Source organism: Pistacia vera, unplaced genomic scaffold (assembly GCF_008641045.1).
Source record: "Pistacia vera cultivar Batoury unplaced genomic scaffold, PisVer_v2 Contig200, whole genome shotgun sequence".
In the NCBI taxonomy this organism is placed as follows: Eukaryota; Viridiplantae; Streptophyta; class Magnoliopsida; order Sapindales; family Anacardiaceae; genus Pistacia; species Pistacia vera.
The window spans coordinates 1,712,521-1,735,273 of record NW_022196003.1 but is presented as its reverse complement, the minus strand read 5'-3'; the positions used below and the strand labels follow the sequence as shown (position 1 = coordinate 1,735,273).

Sequence of the window (22,753 nt, the reverse complement as noted above, 5' to 3'; positions counted from 1 at the left end):
ATGTATTTTAACCTTTGTTATATATGTAATTCTCAAAAAAAAGGAGTTGGGTGATATAATAGAAATATCGATTTTCAAGTACGCTGTTCAACTTGCATGGCAAAAGGTTAAAAACGTATTTTCACACAAGTGAGAGTGGATAGAGAGATATGGGGTTTTGCGGGTTTCCTGTAATCTGAACCTTTTGTTTGTGTTATTTTAGCATTCCAACGGCCATGGCTTCAATTAGGAGCTTAAACAGTTGGACCGTTGAGAATCATCTTCAAATCTGTTCAAAACATCGCACAATACAAACCCAGAATGCAAACCAAGTAGTTGTTTCAATACCCATTTCAAGAAGATCAGCAATTCTGATATCTTCATTGCCATTTACCCTCATTTCACTTCCCCAACACTCAGAAGCAAGAGAGAGACGCAACAGGAAGGCCGTTCCTCTTGAAGACTATCTTACTACCCGTAGTGACTTCGTCCCTTTGCTTTTTTTTTTTTTTTTAATACCCATTTCATATTTGCTTATTATTTTCTGAAGGGAAATTGAATTTTGTATGAGGTAAATTTTATAGATAAATGTCTTCCCATAATCTTTCTTTTGGTTTTAATTTCCAATGATATGAAGCATGCAACAGAACTTTGGTAAAATTCACATCCTGATTTATCATAAAAGAATTCTATCATTTTCATTAATTCAAGCAAATTCTTCAATTATGTAATTTTAATAAACGCGTAATTTCGCTTTACTGTAATTGAATTTGCAGCTGATGGATTGAAATACTATGATATTGTTGAAGGAAAGGGTCCAGTTGCCGAAAAGGGATCCACAGTTCAGGTTGGTTCATACTGGAAACAGAAGATGAAATTGTTTTTAATGTTTTTGGGATCTGATCATTTTTCCTAGCTTTTTTTTTTTCACCCAGGTGCACTTTGACTGCATGTATCGGGGTATAACCGCTATTTCAAGTCGAGAATCTAAACTTTTAGCTGGAAATCGTAGCATTGCTCAGGTTATGATCTTTTTCAGCTGAACTTTTGGTGTGTCTGGTTTTGTTTGGATGATCAAAATGCTGCTGTTAATTGTAGCAATACAAAATTAAGTTTTTCATCAATCGGATCAAATTGCTTTCGCTTCTCAATATGACCTCGATCTTGGCATTACCAAATGTTTGCTCAGACTGGTTTTCTCATGCTTTGTTCAGCCATATGAGTTCAAGGTTGGAGCTCCTCCAGGTAAAGAACGGAAGCGTGAATTTGTGGACAACCCAAATGGTCTTTTCTCTGCTCAAGCTGCACCAAAACCCCCGCCAGCTATGTACTCAGTAACAGAAGGGATGAAAGTTGGGGGGAAGGTGATATATCATCATCCTTTTTCTTGATTGTCTTCATATTCACCATTAATGCTGAAACTTTCTTCTAATTTGTCAGTTCCATTAAAATTACTAGCTCTATTGTCATCATTTTTCATATTTTTGCAGAGGACTGTGATTGTTCCTCCAGAGTTTGGCTATGGCAAGAAAGGAATGAATGAGATTCCGGTACAAATTTAGTCCTCAATTCTTTTGTTGCACTGATTAAAGATTTGTGAAAGAAATTGCGCAGGTTTTGGTGATAATAATGTGCTAATATTGCAGCCAGGAAGCACATTTGACCTGAATATTGAGCTTTTAGAAGTAATTCCTCCAGAAGGAAAGTAAAAAGCTTAATCTGGGTGATGAGAAAATCAAGATCTCAGTGGTGGTCTGCTTTTTTCACTGGGAAAAGGATGTAGTATCACGGCAGGACTGTTTCTAATTGAAGAGCATGGTTTTGTCCAATGGTTTTTTTTAATTGAAATACCATTTGTAACTTGTACCGATATAGATATATTGATGAAACAAAATTAAGCATATATAAGCATATATCCATTGAATACTTTACAAACCCAATGAACCGAATAAGTCACAAATGTGATAAATGATCACTCCGTTGATAAATCGAACACAAGATCTCTAAGTCCACAGACAAGCCGAACCCAATGGTCTACCATCTGACCATAAGGAAGTTGGTTCATAATATAAGCATATTGGCCCCTATATTTCACAAATCTCCTGGGATGCTTTCAGTTTACACTATTATCACTTTATCAGGATAAATAATAAATGATTTATGATGTTTACTTGCCGATTTAAATTCCTTTAACAAAAATTCATTTTGCCTTTGTAAGTTACATTGCAAAAATACTTGGCCTTAAATAACAAAATCCTGATTTGAAGTATTACTTCATCAACCTCAGTGATTTGAACTCAAATAAAAAAACCTAAACCTAAACTCAGTTATAAATAAATAAACCTGTTGTTTCATATCTCATCAATCAGCTCCAGCAGATTGTCAACCTCCTGCCTCAAAGTTGTAATTTTCTGCTGCTGTGCAGCAACCCGGTTTTCAATATCTCGTACCCCAGATTTCTTCTCATAGCCGTCCACCACAGTCGAGTGTTTTGCCATTACCTTCTCTTGCAATTCTTTCTCCTTGGCAACCAGCTCCTCCACCTACATAAATTTTTGGCGTTTATCACAACAATTCCAAGACAAGTCTAATGCAGTGTGCAAGATAATAAAACCACTATATTTCAAGTCAAAAATATAGTTCAAACCTGTATCAATTATTTCTTTTTCTTTTTTTCCTTAAAAAAAAAAAAAAAAAAAAAGTTTTAACAAAAACAAATGAACAGACAGCAGACCTTGAGGTATATTTGGGAGGCGGCTGATGAAGATTGCAAGAATGCCAACAGGGGCTTCAACTCCTTTGAAAGCTCTTTCAACTGAACATCGGCTGATTTGCGAGCTGCTTTGCAAGCCTGAACATCCCCAGTCCTAGAAAGCTCACGTAGTGATGCTTCCAGTTTATCATGTGTAGTTAGGCAACGATTGATAATATTTTGGAGCTGCTGAATTGTTGATTGGACCTGAAATTACAGAAAACAAAGCTTGTAATAGGCGTAAAATAACTAAATTGTACATGGAATGCTAGATTCAACACAAGCACATTACTGGACAACATCCTACTTACTTCATCCCACTGCAGTTTTGCTAGATAAGAAGGAGAAGACTTGGAGATTGACATGTCAACATGCATATACACAATGCCAGCAACAAAGAGAAAGAAAAAGCCAGAAATCAACATCAATGGCTCCCTAAGCATCGAAAAGCTGCTGAACTTGTAATAGACCTGCAAAATAAACAATGATTGTACAACATCAATATTCATGACGATTTGAGAGAAGGTGACAATGTGATTTGGGCAATGAGAACATGCAATATATATGAATCAAATTTTTTTGTTTTTAATCAGTAATAAAATGGAATTATTTATGTGAGCTGCATATAAAAAGAATAAATACTTGCCATGTAAACAATTAGGCCTTTATAGTTGTAGGAGACATATGGCTACAAACAACAAAGAATTTCATTTGATTCTCTATATTTTTCCTTCCCAATACACTACATAGCACACAAGAACAGCTATCCGACATAATAACTGTTCATGCCACCAGGTCATCAAAGGATGGCATAGTACTCCAAAAAGAATGGGATTCACCACAATGTATTCTACACACTTTGATCAAAGGAAACTAACCCTCACCACTTTAAGGAAACTTTAAACATTGATTTTTGAACTCTAGTCAATAATAGAAACTTAAAGCTAATGAAATGTGTAGACTTGAATTATATATAAGAATTATAACACTTTGATAATGATGTCAGTCTATACTAATATCAAACATTTTGTCTCAGTGATAAGGTAATGCAGGCTTCACTAAAAAAATACCACTTATTCCCAAGGAAACTGGAGTAATAAATACCTGGAAAAATTGATTAAGCTCTGGCACAACGTTGGTCTTTTGCAGCACAATCACTGGCCGACCAGAAATGTCCAAGTGTGATAATTTGGTCTGCATTGAATCATAATGCACAGTAAGTGAAAAGCAAAAGCTGCATTTCAAGTGGTAGAAGAAAACAAATACAAGACTAAATACAAACTTGTAAAAATAAACTTGAAAATGATGAATGAAAATAAACAAAGAATGGATGACATAAAAATCACTGTTTCATATTACCTCTTGCCACTGTGTTACAGGAAATGGTGCAGACACAGACATATCACTGGACCCCTCAGGCAAAACAACCTGTAAAGCAAAAGTACTCAATCAGAAGAGCACAGACGACACTTTTGAACCACCTGGCCACAATTCATGCTTCCAATAATTCTATGAGTTCTGGGTGCGAAAATATGAAATATGAATTACAAGGAACACACTATCTAGTAACTTATGAAGACCATTTGCAAATTGGTTGGCTAGACATTTTTTTAACAAAGCCCATCCGATCTGAAATTCATTAATTTTATAAGCAGCACGGAGAAGGCTAGTCCCACTCAATATCCAACCCAGTGCCAATACCAAAACCGTGAAAATTAAGGACAAAAAAGATTTGTATCAACAGTCATCATATTACCAACCTTAACAATGAGATCATCAATGACCAATTCATTCATTGGGCTTCCAAAAGTTATATTAAGGAAACGTTTCCCATCTGACTGGAACAAAAAGTCTTGGAGAGGTAGACCATATCCGATGGTAAATTTAGTTCTCCAACCACCCATCATTGGATACCTTGGTTCAATCAATAGTTCTGTCTGCAAATAAAGACAACACTCGTGTTAAAGTCAGCTATTCAAACATCTTATTTGACATAACCTCAAATACCCACCTTCTTGGAATCACTCCATAGATGAGACGTTGATATATTTCCAATCTCATCTCTGTAATAAATCGAATGGGCTCTTGGAGGCAATTTCGCAACAAGATGTCTAAACGCTGATGCTCCTCTGAGGTGGGGTCTAGCTTGGTAATCAAGCCTGTGACACATTTGAGGCAACAACAAAAAGTCAAACCTCCATCCAACTTACATATTTATTCTAAACCCTTGTTTGTTTCAAAATAAAAGATAAATAAATAAAATTCAGGAAAACATGAGCAAACCTAGAAAATTCACCCTTGCTTTCAGCACCTCCATGGATAAGGTTGTAATGCTCTGTAACCTGCACATTACCCCAATGGGAAATTTCTATCTCCCTCACCAACTCCTTAGCAACTGCAAAAGGTTGATTACTTTCAAAATGAACAAATATGGGCGAGAATGAGAAAGAGGGGAGGTTCTCAAAAGGGCCATATTTGATCTCTGAACCATGAAGCTTTGTGTTCTCCAATTTTGTGTAAGATTCAATTCTGGAATCAGGTAATTTAATACTGAGTGACTGGAACTTAACAACATAAGGGGTGAGGAAGTGAGCACTGTCCTGGAAAATAACAAGCTGAATATCAGCCTGAGTAATTTTCTCAGGAAACGGCCGCAGGGAGTGGGTAAATACAGACAAAACATCGAAAGTAAAACTATCCCCCTTGCCCAGTCCCTTAGGCAATGTTACTGAATAAAAGGTTAAAGCTGGAGGCATTCCTTTTGGCTTAACTTCTTTAACAGAGAGACTAACACCAGAACTTTTAGCTTTTCCTTTCCCTTCACTATATGTTGCCATTAAATAGGCCAAGTTTTTCGCCTGGTGCTCGGGAAATGACAACAAAACTTCTGAAACCAACTCAGAACCAGCATTCTCCACCTACAAATCACATTACAACAACAACAAAGTTTAATGATTTCGAAATTAAATCAAGACACTTTGCTATTAGATTCAAAATTTTACCAAAAAACCGTCTTTAAGAGAAAACAAAAGAGAGAATTAGAGTAGCACCTTAAGTGTTGAAACGCTGCGAACAATTTGTGAAGTCAAATCAATCTGCAAAAGAAGATCGACAAAAATCTCCATTATTTTTTTTCATTTCTAGCCTATAAAATCAAATTATATTCTTTCTGCAATAAATTTACACATAATGAACCAAAAATTAGAGCTAATTAACAATTACGAATCAAAATCAGATCAACAAACATAAAACGAAACGAAAAACTTACGCGTCGATCGACTTTGGAGAGGATCAGATCGGAGAGTACAGGTGCAGCGAGTACAGTAAGTGCAAAGAGAAGTAAATCAAATCTGAACCCCATTTTGTTATCTCCTCTCATTACAGAAAACCCCCGGCCAAGACTTTGTGTTCAAGATCCTGACTTTGCTTTCTTACTCCCTCACTTCTTCTTCAAACACTATAAATATTTCGTACTAAAAAATTTGGGCCTCGGCTGTATTTATGACTTTAATTGGGCCTAGGCAGGCCCATTTAAGTCATGACGTGGTGAAATGCTGTGATTGGTTGAAAGGAGGCACGAGATTTAAACTTGGTTGATAACAGTGTGCACAAGCAGTCAGTGTGAGAGAAACTAGAGAGCTCCCATTTATCTCTTTGTTAAGTTGTGCTAGGGTTTTGATTGGAGTGATTTGTATTCGAATTCGATAGACACAGAACAAGAAATGGAGACGTCTTTAAGATACGGAAAAGACTCAAAAGCTTTAAGAATCCATGCCAAGGAGAAGTTTCTCATTGATTCCAATACTCGCTTGCAGGTGCAGAACTTGTTTACTGTCTTATCGAATCTTGGTTTTTTGTGTTTCTATAATATTTCTGATGAAGTAAATTTGGAATTACTGGGTGGCTTAAATGCTAGAATTAATAGAAATCGTTGCACATATTGGGCAGCTCATAGTTGAGTTTGATTGGTCGCAGTAAAAGCTTTACTGTTGAATCTCATGTAGAATGCTTTATTTAACTTTTAGGACTTGGGAGACAGCAACTGTTATTTGGTGATGCTATAAGGGGCTGAGCTTTGTGTTCATTTGTAGTTCTAATAGTTACTTTTGGAGTTTGAATTGATGTTTCTGGTATGAATTTTAGACGATGGGTTGTATATGTTAATATACGGAACTATTAGTCTACATTCCCACTAGTTTTGTTTAATGTAAGACCTATCTTTTGAATGCATCATTGGCCAGTGTTTCAATTAAGCAATGGGCTACATTTTGTTATTGGAGAGCTATACATGTGTGATTGAATATCTGAACAATCTCAGTATATAGTCTCCTTAAATGATTTTTCAAGTCTTCTCGTGTCTCTGTTTGTTTAGGTCCATGGAGAGCTAGATACAAGAGTGGGAAATCCAAGTTATTGTAGTGCAATGATCAGACACTTCTACCCAGATGTATGTTGTTGCTTGCTTATTTTTTATAGCATCTCATTTGCAAATTTGACTTCTCTTTACATTTTTCTGCATGTAATAATTGTCTACAGTTATCAGCAAGCCTTGGAGTAGGTTTGCAGTATACTAAACATGAGAAGCTTAGGTATTTTGTACGTGCCAAGAAAGGATTTCCTGTGACCAGTAATGGTTTGCTAAGCTTTAATATCAAGGGAAGATGTGATGTTGACAAAGAATTTAAACAGGTCGGTGTTTACATTAAGCTGGAGATATACCATATTAAACATAATTGGTGTAAGATGATCCATGCTCATGCTATTTTGTGTACCCTATACAATAACTTTAATGGCTATACATTTTTGTTACTACTACTTCTTCTTTTCTTTTAGTTGCAGTTTTAATATATTTTAGAATGTCTTTTTAAATGGAAAGATGCCAAAGAGTGTTCATGCAGATTGCAATTTGTTTTAATTGTATCTTATGCTATCATGTACTGCTACTCTGACAGAAAAATTCAAAAGGAGCTGCTGAATTTTCTTGGAGCATATTCAATTTTCAGAGAGAGCAAGATATTCGATTCAAACTTGGCTATGAAGTGATTGACAAGGTATATTGTGGAATTATGTATGTATGTATTTTCATTTATAGCATTTCTCATCTATTTCTCTTCAATTAACTTTAGGCTGAGGAAGAATTTTCTCCTTGCAGTCTATCACCCTTGATGATTTCTAATGTGGTTCTTCTTAATTCTATCTTTCAATACATTGACATTGTCAGAGTTTGTCATCTTATCTCTTCTATTCATTTCCTTCATTATATTTTCCCTCAAAGTTGAAATGTAATTTTCAGATTTATAGTAACACCCCAAGGCAGCTGAAAGCTGTAACTAACAGCATAGAGATCTGCTTAGTTTATTCGTAACTGCTATAGTAGAACTTAAACTTTTCCTGGCTGCATTTTATAAAGTTATGATCTGTAACTTATGTTGATGATTGGATTGGATTTCCAACAACTATGTGATCAAATTCAATTATAATTGGGTTCCACTCTCACAGAATTACACCATTATCTTGTCTTTTATAGTATATTAACATTCAGTTTACTTGGCTCTGTTGGTACTTTTCTAAATTATTTTTCTTTCAGGTTCCGTACTTTCAGATCAGAGAAAATAATTGGACACTCAATGCTGACATGAATGGTCGGTGGAATGTGAGATATGACTTGTGAAGAAGGAAGACACACTTTGCCGGAGGTGGTATTTGTATTAGGAAACTAAACATGTTTATTATAATTCTGCTAGACAGTCCTTAGCTGGAACTGCAATGGTGTGATTTTGGAATCCTTAATTGATTCTTACATATCTCTTTTCTTATCCGAAATGTCTCTGTCACCCATGATGAAGGGTCTACTTATCTGCCAAATTTTTATGCTGGATGCCTTTTAGGTTGGGTTGTACATTGGAAATTTTCCATCATTCCATGCGTGAGGTAATAATGAAAAATATCCAATTCTGATTAGTGAGGTTTGTTGGAGTTGCTCATCTATTTAGGGTGGTAGTGAATTTGTGGCTTCTGAAAGGAGTTCTTGGTTAAACCTTGCAAATCTTGCCAACTAAGAGAAAGATTAGGATGAGTACTGGGGGCAGGGGAAATATTAGTTCATTTATAGATATGTGCATATGTTCCTTAATATCCTTAAAGAGTTAGAAAGAATTTGCATCTACCATTTCCAATCATTTCACTTTTGGCTTCTTTGGTATTAGGTCTCCCTTATCTTCTCTTTTTGGTACTTTTCTTTGTAAGCAATGAAGTATTCCCACTATGTAGACGTGCCTTTTGATGTGCTGAGTGCGCCATGATAGCAAAATTGGTTAAAATTGCGTTGAACCTAATTGTTTTGTGACACAGAACCGTTCAGAGAAGGGCATCACAGTTTTCTAATGGACAAATTGTATGTTTATAAACTAGAGGATTAACTGACACTATTAACTCCCTGGAAGTGCAGGGCATGTAGAGGGCAGTAGCTGCGATTGTCCAACTGGAAAAAGAGTATGCCTATAAGGCGAATGTCTACTTTTGGATGCGTGATGCTAATTTTAGAATTTATCACTAGAGTTCCCTGAACTTAAAACAACGAGAAATGCTTGATCCATTGATGGTTCTTGTGTTGAATAGACGGTGTAAAGGGGTGGGAATGGCACCGTTTGGCGCCGAAAATTCGTTGAAAGAAAGATAAAAGCTAAAAAGATAAAGAGACGTGTTTAGAGGGGATTTGTTTGTTGAGAGAATTAAGAAGAAGAAGAAGAAGAAGAAAGCATTAAAATTCGTCTTTGGAGTGATTCATTTACGTGTCCAGATTATCAATTCACATGGCCCATGCCACGTGGCAACTACCATCCAAAGGACTGTCGAAGCGCAAGCACAAGAAGCATGTATGAGTATGAGTATGACCCTAAAGTCTTATCTTCTTAAGTTCTTATCCGACAAATTTCACAATTTCCATGCCTCGTTTTGCCATTTGTACCTGTAGGCTGTCACATTATCAACCCAAATTTGTTAGTTTTCCGACAATTCCCAATGTTGTTGCTCAATCTTCCCATTTTGGTCGCCATGGTTTCCGGGAATCTGGCCAAATGTATAACAAATATTGGTCTCCGCCTGATACATGCCCATTATAGTAATGATAAGAAAAATAAATCATTAATATCTTAAATGTTTAGATTTTAGATATTTTCGGCTGTTTTGCCATTGGCCTGTGGTGGGTGCGTGTATCCTTTTCGGTCGTAATTGGCAGCCTAAAGGTTTAATTATATTATCGAATCGGTGGTCGCGATAGCTATGATTACGGTATTAGAAATGGACCTAAAGTGTGAGCTGCTATACACTAAGAGGACCCATTTTGGATTGGGTTCATAGATCTGCAGGACAGCCCGTGTTTATCTTAGAATCTTGGAGTTTCGCATTTGGGTTCCCTTTTTCTAGATATATATATTTTTTAATGTTGTCTTTTTATTTTAAAAAAAGAGAAAAAAAAAAAAAAAATCTAAATGTATATCCATAATACCACTCAGAAACATGGAAAAGATGAATCTTCACACCTTTTCTTGACAACTAAATCAATTTCAATGGGATTTACTAGCTTTTTCCAACATCTTTTCTCACTTTGATTTTTATGTAATCTCAAAGCTAGATAAATTATTGAATAAATGGATTGCATGTGTTCATTATGCTTTATTATGTGCAATTGTGACTAAGGAAAACAGTAATAAATGAATAAATAATCCTTCGACTTATAGACTTAAAAAGAAGGGGGTGTCAATGTAATAATGAGAAAGTATAAGGACATTTATGAATGAGAGTAAAATAAAGAGAGTAATAAGTAATTTGCAAAATTAGCTCCAGCAGATTCCTTATTATAAAGTTATCCACATCATTCATTACACAACAAAAACCTTAAAACACTCTCGCACAGTCAACACAGTTCAATAAACATAACAAAGGACTCTCTCTCGCTCTCTCTCTCTCTCTGTCTCTCTTTCTGTGTCCTTTCACATGACTCGTCCTTTCTTCAGGTTCTTAGGCGGCGAGAACTCAACTAACCCCGGGTCAGCGGAACCCGCAAACGTCGACTCTGACTATGTTGTAATTCTTGCCGCGCTCCTCTGCGCCTTAATATGCGTTCTCGGTCTCATAGCCGTCGCTCGCTGCGCCTGGCTCCGCAGACTCTCTAGCGGAGCCAACAACTCCGCTGGCACCACCTCCGCAACGGCGCGACGTTCTCCCGCCAACAAAGGCCTTAAAAAGAAGATCCTCCGCTCGCTTCCGAAGCTCGCCTTCAACACAGAAACTGCCGCGAAGTTCTCCGATTGCGCGATTTGCTTAACGGAGTTCGCAATCGGAGACGAAATCAGGATTTTACCGCAGTGCGGTCACGGTTTCCATGTGGCGTGTATAGATACGTGGCTTGGGTCCCACTCATCATGTCCGTCGTGCCGGCAGATATTAGTGGTGGCCAGATGTCAGAAGTGTGGTGGCGTGCCGCCGGCGAGTTCTTCTAGCTCCGATGCAGCACCCGAAACCAGTGAAGCGAGATTGAAGGAAAGAGAAGACGATGCAAATAGGTTCTTGCCCTAGCTTGTAAGCTTGTTTTCTTTAGTTCATAATTTCATATCACTATTCATTTAGGTTTATGAAATTATGACTTGCTTAATTACTAGCATTTAGATTTAAACAGGGTGTATTTAATATATAATTAAAATCAATATGTAATTTCCGTTGGTTTTATGTAACATTAATATAAAATGTATTTACTCTTAAGATCTCTCGAAGAAACTTGTGATTTAAATCACGGCGAATTAAGCGAATTGAGAATAGTGTAGATAAGTGCACAGTCTATCTAAGTGAAGGGCCGTGGCGGCGGGTTGTCGCATCATTCTCGCTACAGCTATTATTAGGCTTAGAAGAAGAAATCAGTTGTTAATTTAGTAATTAAGAGATTAATTTAAAGTGTTGGGATGAAAATGAATAGTGGGACATGGAATCAAGAAAAAGAAAAAGGGAACCCAATAAAAACGCTTAGCTAGTCGATAGTCCATAGAATGTGAAGGAAGGAATCCATTAGTGAGGGCTTGTCTGTCGTTATCTTTTTTAAACTTTGGGTACTAATAATTTTCGTGTCAAGTATATGAACCTTGTTGGAAATTTTTAAGTATTCTGGATTAGGTGGAGGAAGAACAATCGGGTTTAGGTAAAGGTAAAAAATTGTCTGAACTTGTGCTATAAATGGAAATGGGTTGGTTGAAAGGAGGAATGGTTTAGCTTAAGAGTAGGTAACCCACTAACATTAATAAAGAAAATTTGTTCACACTAAATTTTAAGATATCATTAAATATAATAAAACTTAATCATCTCCATTTATTCGACAAACAACAATCACTCTCTTTTTTCTTGTCTTGACCTAACAAAGATAATATTTGTCCACCTTATAGTGATTTATTGGTACCCATTTATTCCCTTTTCTTTGGAGCCTTTCAATACAATAAGCTGCCATGGTCCACCTAAACTAAATATATACCAGAATAAACCAGTAAATTGGCCGTCATTCCCTCAGATTTTGTCTCTTCTAAGCAACATTCGTGTATTAAATATTACACCTGGTGTGTGTTTAGCTTATTATATGAATTCAAAAGTTAAAACACACAATGTATATATATTTGAATATTGAAGGTATAATGTGGAATACACACTCCTTATCACGTACAGGTAAGATGGAGACAAGCCTGAATCCAGCTTCGGAAATGGGGCTGGTTTCTTCGTTTGATTATGAATATCGTGGCTGAAAAGCTTTCATTATCTTGAAAATTAAGCTGTTACAGAAAGGTCTCGGTCTATGCAGTGCTGGTTTTGGCCTTATTAATTTAATTATTGGGTTGTAAGTTGACATCAAGGGGTCACTTCTTTATTTCTTCTCCCATGTGCGTTGCGTGAGAAGTTAGGCCACTTCAACTTTATGTTTAAGCCGCCATGTGTATTATTCATTCCTTTCACCAACTTGTGTTTATTATTGCCATTGGAAATGGAGTGAATGAGTGAGTGCATGAAATGGCGTGGAATTGCACCTAATTTTGTTACTATTTAGGTTAACGTTGTTGCTAACAGAATATAAACCCGGAATTGAATGGGTACGTTTTGTTTCAATATTTTGGATAAAATTTTTGAAAAAGTAAAGAGTTTGGTAGTTATTACGAGATAAGATTTAAAAATTAATAAAAATACCTTTTAGGTTTGTTAATTTATTAAATACTCTTGTAATAAAACATTAAAAATTAATAAAAATATCCATACTCATCCATTAAATACTGGCAGTCGACCACCACCACTAGAGGGTGGTTAAAGCTGTCGTATTGGCCCACGATTGACTAGATCTAGCCGGTCGTGCATCCATATAACCTTTTCCAATCAAATCTACCGTGGATTTGGTTGGAAAATGTTAGATCTACCAGCGTTTGGTCGTTAATGATGGTTAAAGATTTGGCCGTTAACGGCTAGATTTTTAGTTGTAGATTTAGTTGAAAAAAGCTAGATCGATGCACTATCGGTCATATCTAGTCGGTAGTATACCATTATATTAGATTTCAACCACCTGTCGATGGTGGTGACTAAAATCTGATAAATATGGGTGGATGAGGGGTGTTTTTATTAATTTTTAAACTTTTTTTTAGAGGTGTTTAGTTAAATTAATAAACCTATGAGGATTAAAAATAATTAAATAAAATAAAATAAAATAGGAAAATAAATATGTATTTTAGATAGAATAGAAATAAGATAGTAAAAAATAATGAAACAAACTTGTATTCTATCAAATATTCTGTCTTCATCCAGTCGCTTCATCTTGATCTCTCACATGTATTGAATTGAATTCCAGTCAAATCCAACACTACTTTATTCTCCAGCCGCTAACCTATATATTTATTTATTCATTAATTAAATAATATATAAAATTAAATAATTGGAACCTAAAGGCTAAAGCACCATATATATATATATATATAATCTACGAAATTGAAAGGATTGATGGAATAGGTAGTGAGGTAGGGGATCATTAGCATTTGACCAAAAAATCGTATTAAGTATAATTATTTGGTTAAAGTGATAAGACTAATTAACCCACTAACACATGATCATGGAACAAAAGTTGCAGTCATAGTGCTTTCTTGCATCTCTGACCCGGGATAAATTCTTCACCTTATTTATTTAATCCCTTTTTTCTTTTTAAATGATACTCTTCGTCGACGTGTTATCTTTGTATAAACGACATATCGTCCTGTTGTTTAAAAACATTCCGACGATATGTAAACTAAAATTATGAATAAAAAAAAATTAATAATCCGGGGATTGAACCCGACGTGAATCGAACACGCAACCTTCTGATCTGGAGTCAGACGCGCTACCATTGCGCCACGGATCCGAATATGTTTATACGAGCCCTTTATTTTCTTATAAACGTGTTCAATATTCGACTTAAGCGGTTCCCCTAGATATTTTTCACCGTCACGACCAGAGCAACAAATGGTGAGATGTGAGGAGTGACGAGAGTTTCTTCTATCGTCAAAAAAATGGCATCAATTTACACTCTTCAATTCAATTCCCTTTCTTTTTCTGTAAGTATTGCAAGCTTTATCTCTTCTTTTATTTTATATTGCAAAAGTTTAAGCCTCAACTATTTTACTAATGAATTCTTTATTTGGGTTTCAAAGCATCGATTATCTTCGAATTTGGTGAAACTTAGAACTGAATTTGATTTATGTGATGGGCAACTGAGCTTCAACCGATTATCCATTGCTCGAAACTTTGAATTGAGAGCTGTGAGTTCCGATGGCGACCACCCTGTCAAGACTGAAAGCGTTGCTGTTGCTGGGCATTCGAAACGCCCAGTTGCCAAGTTTCATGAAATCGTTAGCTCTTTGCCTCATGTAGCTTTCGTGGTAATACTTTTAATTGAGTTTTGTTTTCTGTTGTTCTTATAATTTATTTTACAATGTTGAACATTTTTAATGGAACTGATAATAATTATCGTGCAATAAATGAAAAAGGAATAAATGAAGTTATTTGGTTGTTTGTTTTCAGATGAAAAAAAATGCTGGAAGTAGTTTTGCAATTGGGTTGTTCTTTGCAACTGCATTTTTGGTTATTGTGGTGAGAGTATACATGTCAAGGAAGTCGAGGCACAGCCCTCCTGGCTCTGTAGCTGATCTTGTTAGACGCGGCCAGTTGAGATCTGATAGAAGAGGCATGTATGATTCCCTTCCCTGAATCCTTCCTTTTCCATGTATATAGAGTACACTTTTTTCTTTTTTTGCTGGATGTGGTGTTTTAATTATTAAATCTATGCTGCGTGAGGACATTTCTCAATTGTAATTTCTACGTCAGTATGCAGATGTTGGAATCAAATTTGCTGTTTTTAAAATGCGTAGCTTTTGGTTACAACGTGTTCATATAAGTGATGTGGTTTGCTCGTGAAATTGCGTTTGTACAGCTCACGGCCTCTTAAATATGAGGACCCTTTCAATAATCCAATGGTGAAGGTGGGTAAGGGAAATTCAACCGTAGAGATGTGTGGAAAGGTTTATCGATTGGCTCCAGTTACTCTTACAGAACAGGAACAAGCTATCCATCAGATGAGGAGGTCCCGAGCATACCAGTGGAAGAGGCCTACAATGTTCCTGAAAGAAGGTGACTCTATACCTCCTGATGTTGACCCTGATACAATCAGGTGGATTCCCTCAAATCATCCTTTTGCAACAATTGCCAGTGACATTGATGAAGACTTGGCACAGGACAATATGTATCAAAAGCATGGCGTTCCCTTTCGTATTCAGGCTGAGCATGAGGCACTGCAGAGAAAGCTCGAAATGCTTCAAAGTGTAAGTTGCTTTAAATCCTTGAAATCCTACGCTTTAATTTTTAGGACTAGAAGGAAAAAGTAACCCCATTTAATATAGAAGAGTTGCATATCAAATTACATGTGTGAAGCATTGAGGTAGTTTAAACTGATGATAATTCAAATTTGGGTACTGCTTTACACATACTCTCAAACATTTCTTGAGGCTTCTCCTTGACAGTTTCTGTTTGTTTGTCTGCAGGAACAAAAGCTTAATAAAGTAGTGATTGACTCTAGCAATGCTAAAGATTTTGAGAGACCATTCAAGTTCAATCAGAAGTCTCATGAGCCTGCTGAACAGAATCCCTTCAATATTCAATCCGGTAATTCAAGACCTCCTAAATCAGATCAAGCCCCAAATACAGTTGGTAGTAAGTCATCCTCAGAGGAAATGCCGAAACCCTAAGCAACATTGGGCTTCTGACAGTAATGTCATCCTTTTGAAATGTAATTGCTTTTCAGTGAACTTTGGTTTTTTTCAATATTACCAAAGAGTGTCTGGATTACCATTTAAAATTGCATCTCAGGTGTTAAATTTGAGTTTAGCCTGCTCTAGAATTCAGTTGTAAATCAGAGGCAAGACTGTAAATAGAACTGCAGTGTTTTACGTATCCAGTTTGCTTATGTAACCAAAATATTTTTTCACAGCAGTATGGTTTAAGAATTTCCGTTGCTAATTTATGACTGATTGCTGATTGTTGCATTTTAGCCTTTTTATGGGTTGTCTTCATGGTTATTCTGCATGTGGTTGAGGTCTGAAGCCTGCAATTGATAACCCATCGTGCTTGAAAGATTTTTTTTTTTTAATTTTTTTTAATAGATTTTCTCTCAAGGAAAGCCTACAATTTTTCCTGGCATGGTTCAGAGACCTTGGTATGTGAATTGGTTTTCCATCTCCAAATATATAATTGATAATTCTTTAAATACAAGGAACTAATTAAGTATATAATTCTTTTAACAAAATTAACTATATCATACTAAAACAAATTTAGATGGAAAAAAAGAAAAAAATCATTGGACCTCTTATAATCAGAAGATGCTAATTCACATTGCAATGAGAACGCTCAAAATCTCTCATAAGAGAGTTGGATGTAACTGTAGCAGCTAAACTGCAGAAGGGACAAGAAGCTTTGAATCATTCATTCTTGGCTGCGTCAGCTTGTCTCGCCCCAACGGCAAAGAATTCAGTAATGACTTCAAGTGGCATGCCTTTGGTTTCTGGTACTTTCAAGAAGATGAAAACAAAGGAGATGACACACACAGTGGCATAAATCCCAAATATGCCGGCCAGGCCTATTGAACTAAGCAGCACAGGGAGTGTGTACGTGACAATGATGTCGGAAATCCAGTAAACCAGTGCACAGATGGCAATGCAGAGGCCACGGACCCTTGTTGGGAAGATTTCCGAGCAGAGAATATTCGGAATTGGTCCATAGGCCGAGACAAAGACGCAGAAATAGATTATAACACATGCAGTTGAGACTCCTGCTTTGACAACCGAGCTAAAGCCCACAGTTTCACTAATAACCAGAATGATGAGTGACACTATCAGCACTGGAATGGTGGTGAGCAGCAGCTGCCTGCATTCAGTGATGAATTGGATTGAAAAGGTAAGCACAAAAGTTAATTTCTCTTTGAAAAAGAAGAGAACTGTATTACTAGATTAAGTAAAGAAGATATTCCATCTCCAATTCATATCCATAATTTTTTCCACATGAGAGAGCATTATGAAAACACTTTCAGCATTTTGATAATTAGAATCCAATTATTAAAAATTGTATATAATGTTATACTCTTATCTATCAACTTCTGAAAAACCATGCAAAATGAACAGATCTAAGAGACAGACAAAGGAAATCACCTTCTGCCTGATATATCCATGAGTTTCATTGCTATACCAATACAGGGAAGCATCAGCAAGGTTGTGAATGCACTGATAAGGAATGATGCAGAGTTTGTACTAAGGCCCAAGTTTGCAAGAAGAACCTCAACACCTGCTTCTTCAAGGATTTGAGGAGTGTAGTAAAGGACTCCATTAATGCCAGAAAACTGCACATAAATTTGAAGAACACTTGAATAATCAACTTTACCACCTAGATCAGCATTTAATCAATGTGCGATGCCCAAATTAAAGAGTACTCTTTCAGATTAAATATTGGAATATGAATTCACATAATTGTAGATCTGAAGTAAAATTCGCAAGCAGAATAAGGCTAACATGAGAGAAAAAGTTAGGGACTCTTGTGTAGGCATTACCTCCTATTAGATAGGACTGGCCTTGTAATGGCTTTGCAAGGTAGAAAGTCTAGCTACCTGCTGAAGTATTTAAAGTTGAGTAATGAAGAGATAGGCCTCTAGTTTCATTTTTGATTTATTGGAAACAAGCCAGTCTCAAAGAGAGGATGAAAGGGGAGAGCACTAAAATCACATGCATGTATTAAAAGTTGAGGTAAGAGGGTCACTGCAGTTATTTTATTTTGTAAGGAGCATACGTAGTGCAATTAATGCATAAAACAATAGACTACCTGCTGAAGCAGCTGTATTCCCATCCCAACAACCAGAGCACGCTTAACTCCAGGGTCAGAAAGAGCGGACCAAATTGGAGCTTTTGTAGCAGTTTCAGAAGGGTGAACCATTGCAGGTCCAACTGGATGCTGATCTATAAGCTCCTTCGAATACAGAGCAGGCTGGCTTACCAGAGCTGCAGCCTGGATAAACTCACCTTCTGAAGGCACATCATTACCAGGAAGTGAAACAAGAGATCCACGGCGGGATCCAGGGACTCCCTCCTGGTGCAAGTAAATCCTTTTAAATCCTCCTTCCTTCTTTCCATCCTCACCTTCTCTCTCAGACCATTTCCATGCCAACTGCCAACCACCACCTATCCCAGTACTACCAACTGCCTCCCCACCTCCTTGCGTTAGACTACTATGGCGCCCCATGCTCAATATACTGCCATGGGAATGAGGGGGAATGTCCTTTTCCAAGCTAGTTGTTTGGCGAGAGATTAATGGACTATGCAAATTATCATCAGAGTCCGCCCCACCACCATCAGATGGGTAGTCCTCTCCTTCCCTCTGCAGACTCTCTTCATCCCACTGCTCATTTTTAACACGAGGCTCTGCTGTACTGAACATGCTTCCAAAGGTTGGAAAAAGCATACTTCGCGTACTTCCTGTATCTGGTAGCTTTTCATGAACACTACCAAATAGAGTCACGAGTGGGTCCATAAGTGGGACACTTTGGTTTGCTAGACTTCCCTGGCGAGAGACAAGTGCCAGAGAACTCTGTCCAGTCACAGGCTTGGCAATCCATGAAAGGCCCTCTTCAGGTCCATATAATCTGATTTTGTCTTTCTCCATAGCAGGTTCCTCCCCATCAGCAATTTCATCACCTGGACCAATTATGTATTCTTCTATAGATGTTTCACCACCAATTCCAAGACCTTCAACCAACAAAGCCATCTCACCTGTGGATTGAAGAAACTTCAGTAAGATTAAAATGACAAATTAGACAGAAAAAACAAATAAAATGGAGAAAATATGACAGGTATAGATATTTCCAACATCTGTGCATTACTAGACTACAGTAACATAGACAATCTCAATGGACTTTTTCTCATCCTCAATTTAATATCTTGCCATTTCATGTGTATATGACCATCAATTTAGAATCTGCATAAGGAGCATTTGGTTGTTTTGTTCAATATAAACAACAAACAGATATGTAAATATGGAATGACCATCAACAGTGGATTCAATCAATGGATTGAAGGAAACTATTTATACACAGACACAGAATTGGGAAAAGAAAGCAAAAAGCATTACCTCCTATAAACCTAAGATCATCATCATTTCAATAATGATATCAAATAAAAACAAAAACTAAATAGAAGCCCAAATAAGAAATACAACTGAGTGTCAAACAAGATCAGAGTAACAATGTGCAATCAATAATTACACCAAAAGATTAAATAAAATATTTTAACTCACTGTTACTTAGTAACTTGACTCAAAAGGAGCAAGAATAGAGGAAAGTGAAAGAAACTGGAAGGGACGCAGAATGTTCTCACCAACTCTGGATAAAATCTAAGGTCAAACCATAAATTTGATTCTAACAGACCGGAAAAATTAAACAAATTGCTAAAGTTGAGATGAACATTGGCTTTTGGAAGCACAATAATAATTTATAACCTAGTTAGGTGTTCCTAGTCACTCTCACAGGTATTTATATAAACATATACACGTGCACCAAATGTGTTTCAGCAACTGCTATCTAGGACTGAAAAAGGACAAATATATACATTATGTAATTTAGGGAGATTTTGAAAGACGACTACAAGCTCAACAAACTTTATGATCTTTTCTTGAGAGCTTTCAGATTACTAACTGTGTTCTTTTATTTATTTATTTTTCAAATATTCATTACGTATTCTGGATCACACACAGTATTTTCATGAAACTGTTCAGGGCCAAGATACAACACAGAGGCCATAACATAGCAGCAGATATACACAATTTTAATAGGTACCGACATGAATGTAACTTTTCATCCTCCTAAATTGTGAATGCTTGAAAGTGAAACTAAGTAAACTACAGTATCCCACACACCTGTGCCTCAGGACAGAAACATATTTTGTTTTGTCTTCTAGAAGATATGGGATCCTACTAGAAAATAATCAATTGTGCACGAAAGTCATGTCTGAAGTTTGATTAAGAATATTACACACACTACCAACAATGGAATCAAGACTCCGCTGGATCCATTAAAATAAGCACAGAGAACATTCTCCAGGCTCAAGAAAAGTATGTATTCATAAGCGGAAAATTAAAGAAAAGAAAAAAAAAAAACTGCAGTTTGAAGTGAACCTGAAACGTCTTCCCTGCCACGTAATCTCTGCAGAACCTGTTTTGCCTCAACCATCCTTCCTTTACTCACAAGCCACCGAGGAGATTCGGGCAAGAAAAATACTGCTAATGCAAAATACAGAAGGGAAGGAATAGAAAGAACCCCAAGCATTAACCTCCAACTAGGTGAGGTCGTCAATGACATCCCAAAAACCATACAGTATGACAAAAACATGCCACCAGAACCGGTAAACTGAGGAAGGGTATTTAACAATCCCCTAATTTCTGATGGGGCAGTCTCAGATATATAGACTGGAACAAGAGTAACTGCCAGACCGATTCCAAATCCATCTAACAGTCTTGCTAAGCATAGGACATAAACGTTGGGTGACCACGACATTATCAAACCACTAACAAAATAGAGCACTGATGACACTATTAGCATTGGACGACGACCAAGCCAATCTGATATGGGTCCAGAGCATGTTGTAATAGCCGTGGCTCCAATGAGTGAAATGGCCACAACAAGACCTTCTGCAGTAGTACTCAAACTCAAATCCTCCTTGATGTAAACAACAGCCCCTGAAATCATAGAAAATATTAAAAACTGACATTTAGCACCAACTGATTTAATCAGTTTGAATCCCAATGGACCCAAAACCTCAGAGGCATGAAAGTGGAGAAATGAAAATATGAAATTTCTGAAACAAAGCTTTCAATCAACCTTTACTAAACTTGATTTTGATAAAATTGAAGAACAACTAAATACTATAAAAAATTCAAACTATAAAGACGAAGAGTACCAGCAATTGTAGCATTATCCCATCCTTGCAAGAAGTTACCAATAGCAGCAGCAATAGCTACAAGTGCAGCTCCGTTCATCTTGTCACCAATGAATTAAACTCCAAATACTCTTAACTAATCTGCAAGAAACCGAGATCCCAGATCACAAATCAAACAATCAATCATTTCCACCATCGACACAGATCCAATTCAGTACAATAACATAACTAATTTCTCTTTATGAACCCATCATAACAGGTAAAGACTAATGACAACAGTATAAAATCCTTTAGATTCAGTATATTATTAACAACAATAGAATATCCAAACCACATATCAACAGTGCCAATCAACAGCAAATAAATAATAATAATAATAATAACAACAGTCCATTTAGTAAGAATAAACTAGAAAAGGCATCAACATCAACAGAAAAGAAACTAGATCTCTTAGATGGCTCACAATCTTGATTACCCCAACAGGGTGAAAGTGAAGTGAGCGTTCTTGAGACAAAGATAGCGAATTTGATGTACATAAATCTAACCGTTAAGAATACAGCTTCATGCCAGGATGATGATGATGCCTTGCCTTGTATAAAACACAATTAAAAAAAAAAAAAAAAAATCTGCAAGTAGTGAACTGGTTTCTGGGATGGATGGAATCTTTATGTAATACAAGGAAACTTAGGAAAGTGAGACAGCTATATATAATTTTGCCGAAGAAGCAGTTAAAAAAACTGAAAGAAACAGCTCCTTATTTCTCCAACAACCCTTCAAACACTCGCCAGTCTCCAAATAGTGACTCAGTTCAGTTCACCGAGTTGTATGTATGGATGACTCAGAAGAAGTACAGTATTGTCTCTTGGAAAAACTCGGTAGGCATTTGATTATAAAAAACAGTATAAAAGGGTATCTAATATCCACTACTAATCTATGGCTACTAAACAAACCAACCAAGCAACAGAGAAAAAGATGGTATTGGTAGAAAGATATTGTTTTAATTTTCCCCATTTTTTTTGTATTTGTTTTCCTAATAATGGAAGCTTCTCAGCTCTACTGTACTGGCTTTGTTGTCTTTTGACTTCTACCGCTGCCTACGCAATCCACGATATGTCTTTTTTTACCCCGATTTCTCCTGTCTTTCTTTTTCTTCGTATATAAGATAAGTATTTATATACGTATATAAATGGTAGAAAGAAAGAGAGGGGCCAAAAAAAAAAAAAAAAATCTACCTGTCAATGTACAGAGAGAATGAAAGACGAAGACCAGTAGCTGTGGAGGTGCCACATGGGGTCTATTAAGAAATCGACAATCTGTGTAGTGTACGTATTTTTTTTGTCAAACTGCATGTTCTTTAGATCCCAAAACTCTCTCCCTCTACGTCCAGCCAAGATCTTTCCTCCATTNCGTTACCGACCCAATCCACGATATGTCTTTTTTTACCCCGATTTCTCCTCTATTTCTTTTTCTTCGTATATAAGATAAGTATTTATATACGTATATAAATGGT

General features: G+C 36.5%; 6 protein-coding genes and 1 non-coding gene across 9 annotated transcripts; 4 read left to right on the top strand and 3 right to left on the bottom strand.

Moving 5' to 3' along the window:
• Positions 1 to 110: 110 nt before the first annotated feature.
• LOC116128656 (peptidyl-prolyl cis-trans isomerase FKBP18, chloroplastic) lies at positions 111 to 1,844 on the top strand. The gene is made up of 6 exons (XM_031414417.1): positions 111 to 456; positions 756 to 826; positions 915 to 1,001; positions 1,194 to 1,343; positions 1,470 to 1,529; positions 1,626 to 1,844. Exons 1-6 carry the CDS (start codon positions 216 to 218, stop codon positions 1,686 to 1,688), a joined length of 672 nt encoding a protein of 223 aa, XP_031270277.1. The 5' UTR covers positions 111 to 215; the 3' UTR covers positions 1,689 to 1,844.
• A 268-nt stretch (positions 1,845 to 2,112) lies between these two features.
• Positions 2,113 to 6,185, bottom strand: LOC116128654 (dolichyl-diphosphooligosaccharide--protein glycosyltransferase subunit 1A). Its single transcript, XM_031414415.1, has 10 exons — positions 6,000 to 6,185; positions 5,782 to 5,826; positions 5,015 to 5,649; positions 4,743 to 4,890; positions 4,492 to 4,668; positions 4,091 to 4,159; positions 3,836 to 3,925; positions 3,043 to 3,201; positions 2,714 to 2,938; positions 2,113 to 2,522 (listed from the first exon to the last, which is right to left on the bottom strand). The coding sequence occupies exons 1-10, from the start codon at positions 6,108 to 6,110 to the stop codon at positions 2,331 to 2,333; spliced, it is 1,851 nt and encodes a 616-aa protein (XP_031270275.1). The 5' UTR covers positions 6,111 to 6,185; the 3' UTR covers positions 2,113 to 2,330.
• Positions 6,186 to 6,334: 149 nt separating this feature from the next.
• Positions 6,335 to 8,547, top strand: LOC116128657 (outer envelope pore protein 21, chloroplastic). 2 transcript variants are annotated; one of them, XM_031414418.1, is made up of 5 exons: positions 6,335 to 6,546; positions 7,104 to 7,178; positions 7,268 to 7,420; positions 7,684 to 7,782; positions 8,319 to 8,547. In XM_031414418.1, exons 1-5 carry the CDS (start codon positions 6,454 to 6,456, stop codon positions 8,400 to 8,402), a joined length of 504 nt encoding a protein of 167 aa, XP_031270278.1. In that variant the 5' UTR covers positions 6,335 to 6,453; the 3' UTR covers positions 8,403 to 8,547. The 2 variants fall into 2 exon arrangements, with proteins under 2 accessions (XP_031270278.1, XP_031270279.1); XM_031414419.1 differs by lacking the exon at positions 7,104 to 7,178.
• Positions 8,548 to 10,631: 2,084 nt separating this feature from the next.
• LOC116128565 (RING-H2 finger protein ATL80) lies at positions 10,632 to 12,718 on the top strand. The gene is made up of 2 exons (XM_031414300.1): positions 10,632 to 11,295; positions 12,437 to 12,718. The coding sequence occupies exons 1-2, from the start codon at positions 10,727 to 10,729 to the stop codon at positions 12,438 to 12,440; spliced, it is 573 nt and encodes a 190-aa protein (XP_031270160.1). The 5' UTR covers positions 10,632 to 10,726; the 3' UTR covers positions 12,441 to 12,718.
• Positions 12,719 to 14,069: 1,351 nt separating this feature from the next.
• On the bottom strand, positions 14,070 to 14,141 carry TRNAW-CCA. Its single transcript has one exon. It is a non-coding gene; the product is annotated as a tRNA-Trp (tRNA).
• A 55-nt stretch (positions 14,142 to 14,196) lies between these two features.
• On the top strand, positions 14,197 to 16,297 carry LOC116128589 (protein MULTIPLE CHLOROPLAST DIVISION SITE 1). The gene is made up of 5 exons (XM_031414336.1): positions 14,197 to 14,334; positions 14,431 to 14,658; positions 14,801 to 14,967; positions 15,210 to 15,597; positions 15,817 to 16,297. Exons 1-5 carry the CDS (start codon positions 14,290 to 14,292, stop codon positions 16,018 to 16,020), a joined length of 1,032 nt encoding a protein of 343 aa, XP_031270196.1. The 5' UTR covers positions 14,197 to 14,289; the 3' UTR covers positions 16,021 to 16,297.
• A 312-nt stretch (positions 16,298 to 16,609) lies between these two features.
• On the bottom strand, positions 16,610 to 22,245 carry LOC116128560 (monosaccharide-sensing protein 2). 2 transcript variants are annotated; one of them, XM_031414298.1, is made up of 6 exons: positions 21,789 to 22,245; positions 21,265 to 21,384; positions 20,483 to 21,043; positions 18,140 to 19,083; positions 17,476 to 17,663; positions 16,610 to 17,194 (listed from the first exon to the last, which is right to left on the bottom strand). In XM_031414298.1, exons 2-6 carry the CDS (start codon positions 21,341 to 21,343, stop codon positions 16,750 to 16,752), a joined length of 2,217 nt encoding a protein of 738 aa, XP_031270158.1. In that variant the 5' UTR covers positions 21,344 to 21,384; positions 21,789 to 22,245; the 3' UTR covers positions 16,610 to 16,749. The 2 variants fall into 2 exon arrangements, with proteins under 2 accessions (XP_031270158.1, XP_031270157.1); XM_031414297.1 differs by having other exon boundaries at positions 21,707 to 22,244.
• Between the last annotated feature and the right edge of the window lie 508 nt (positions 22,246 to 22,753).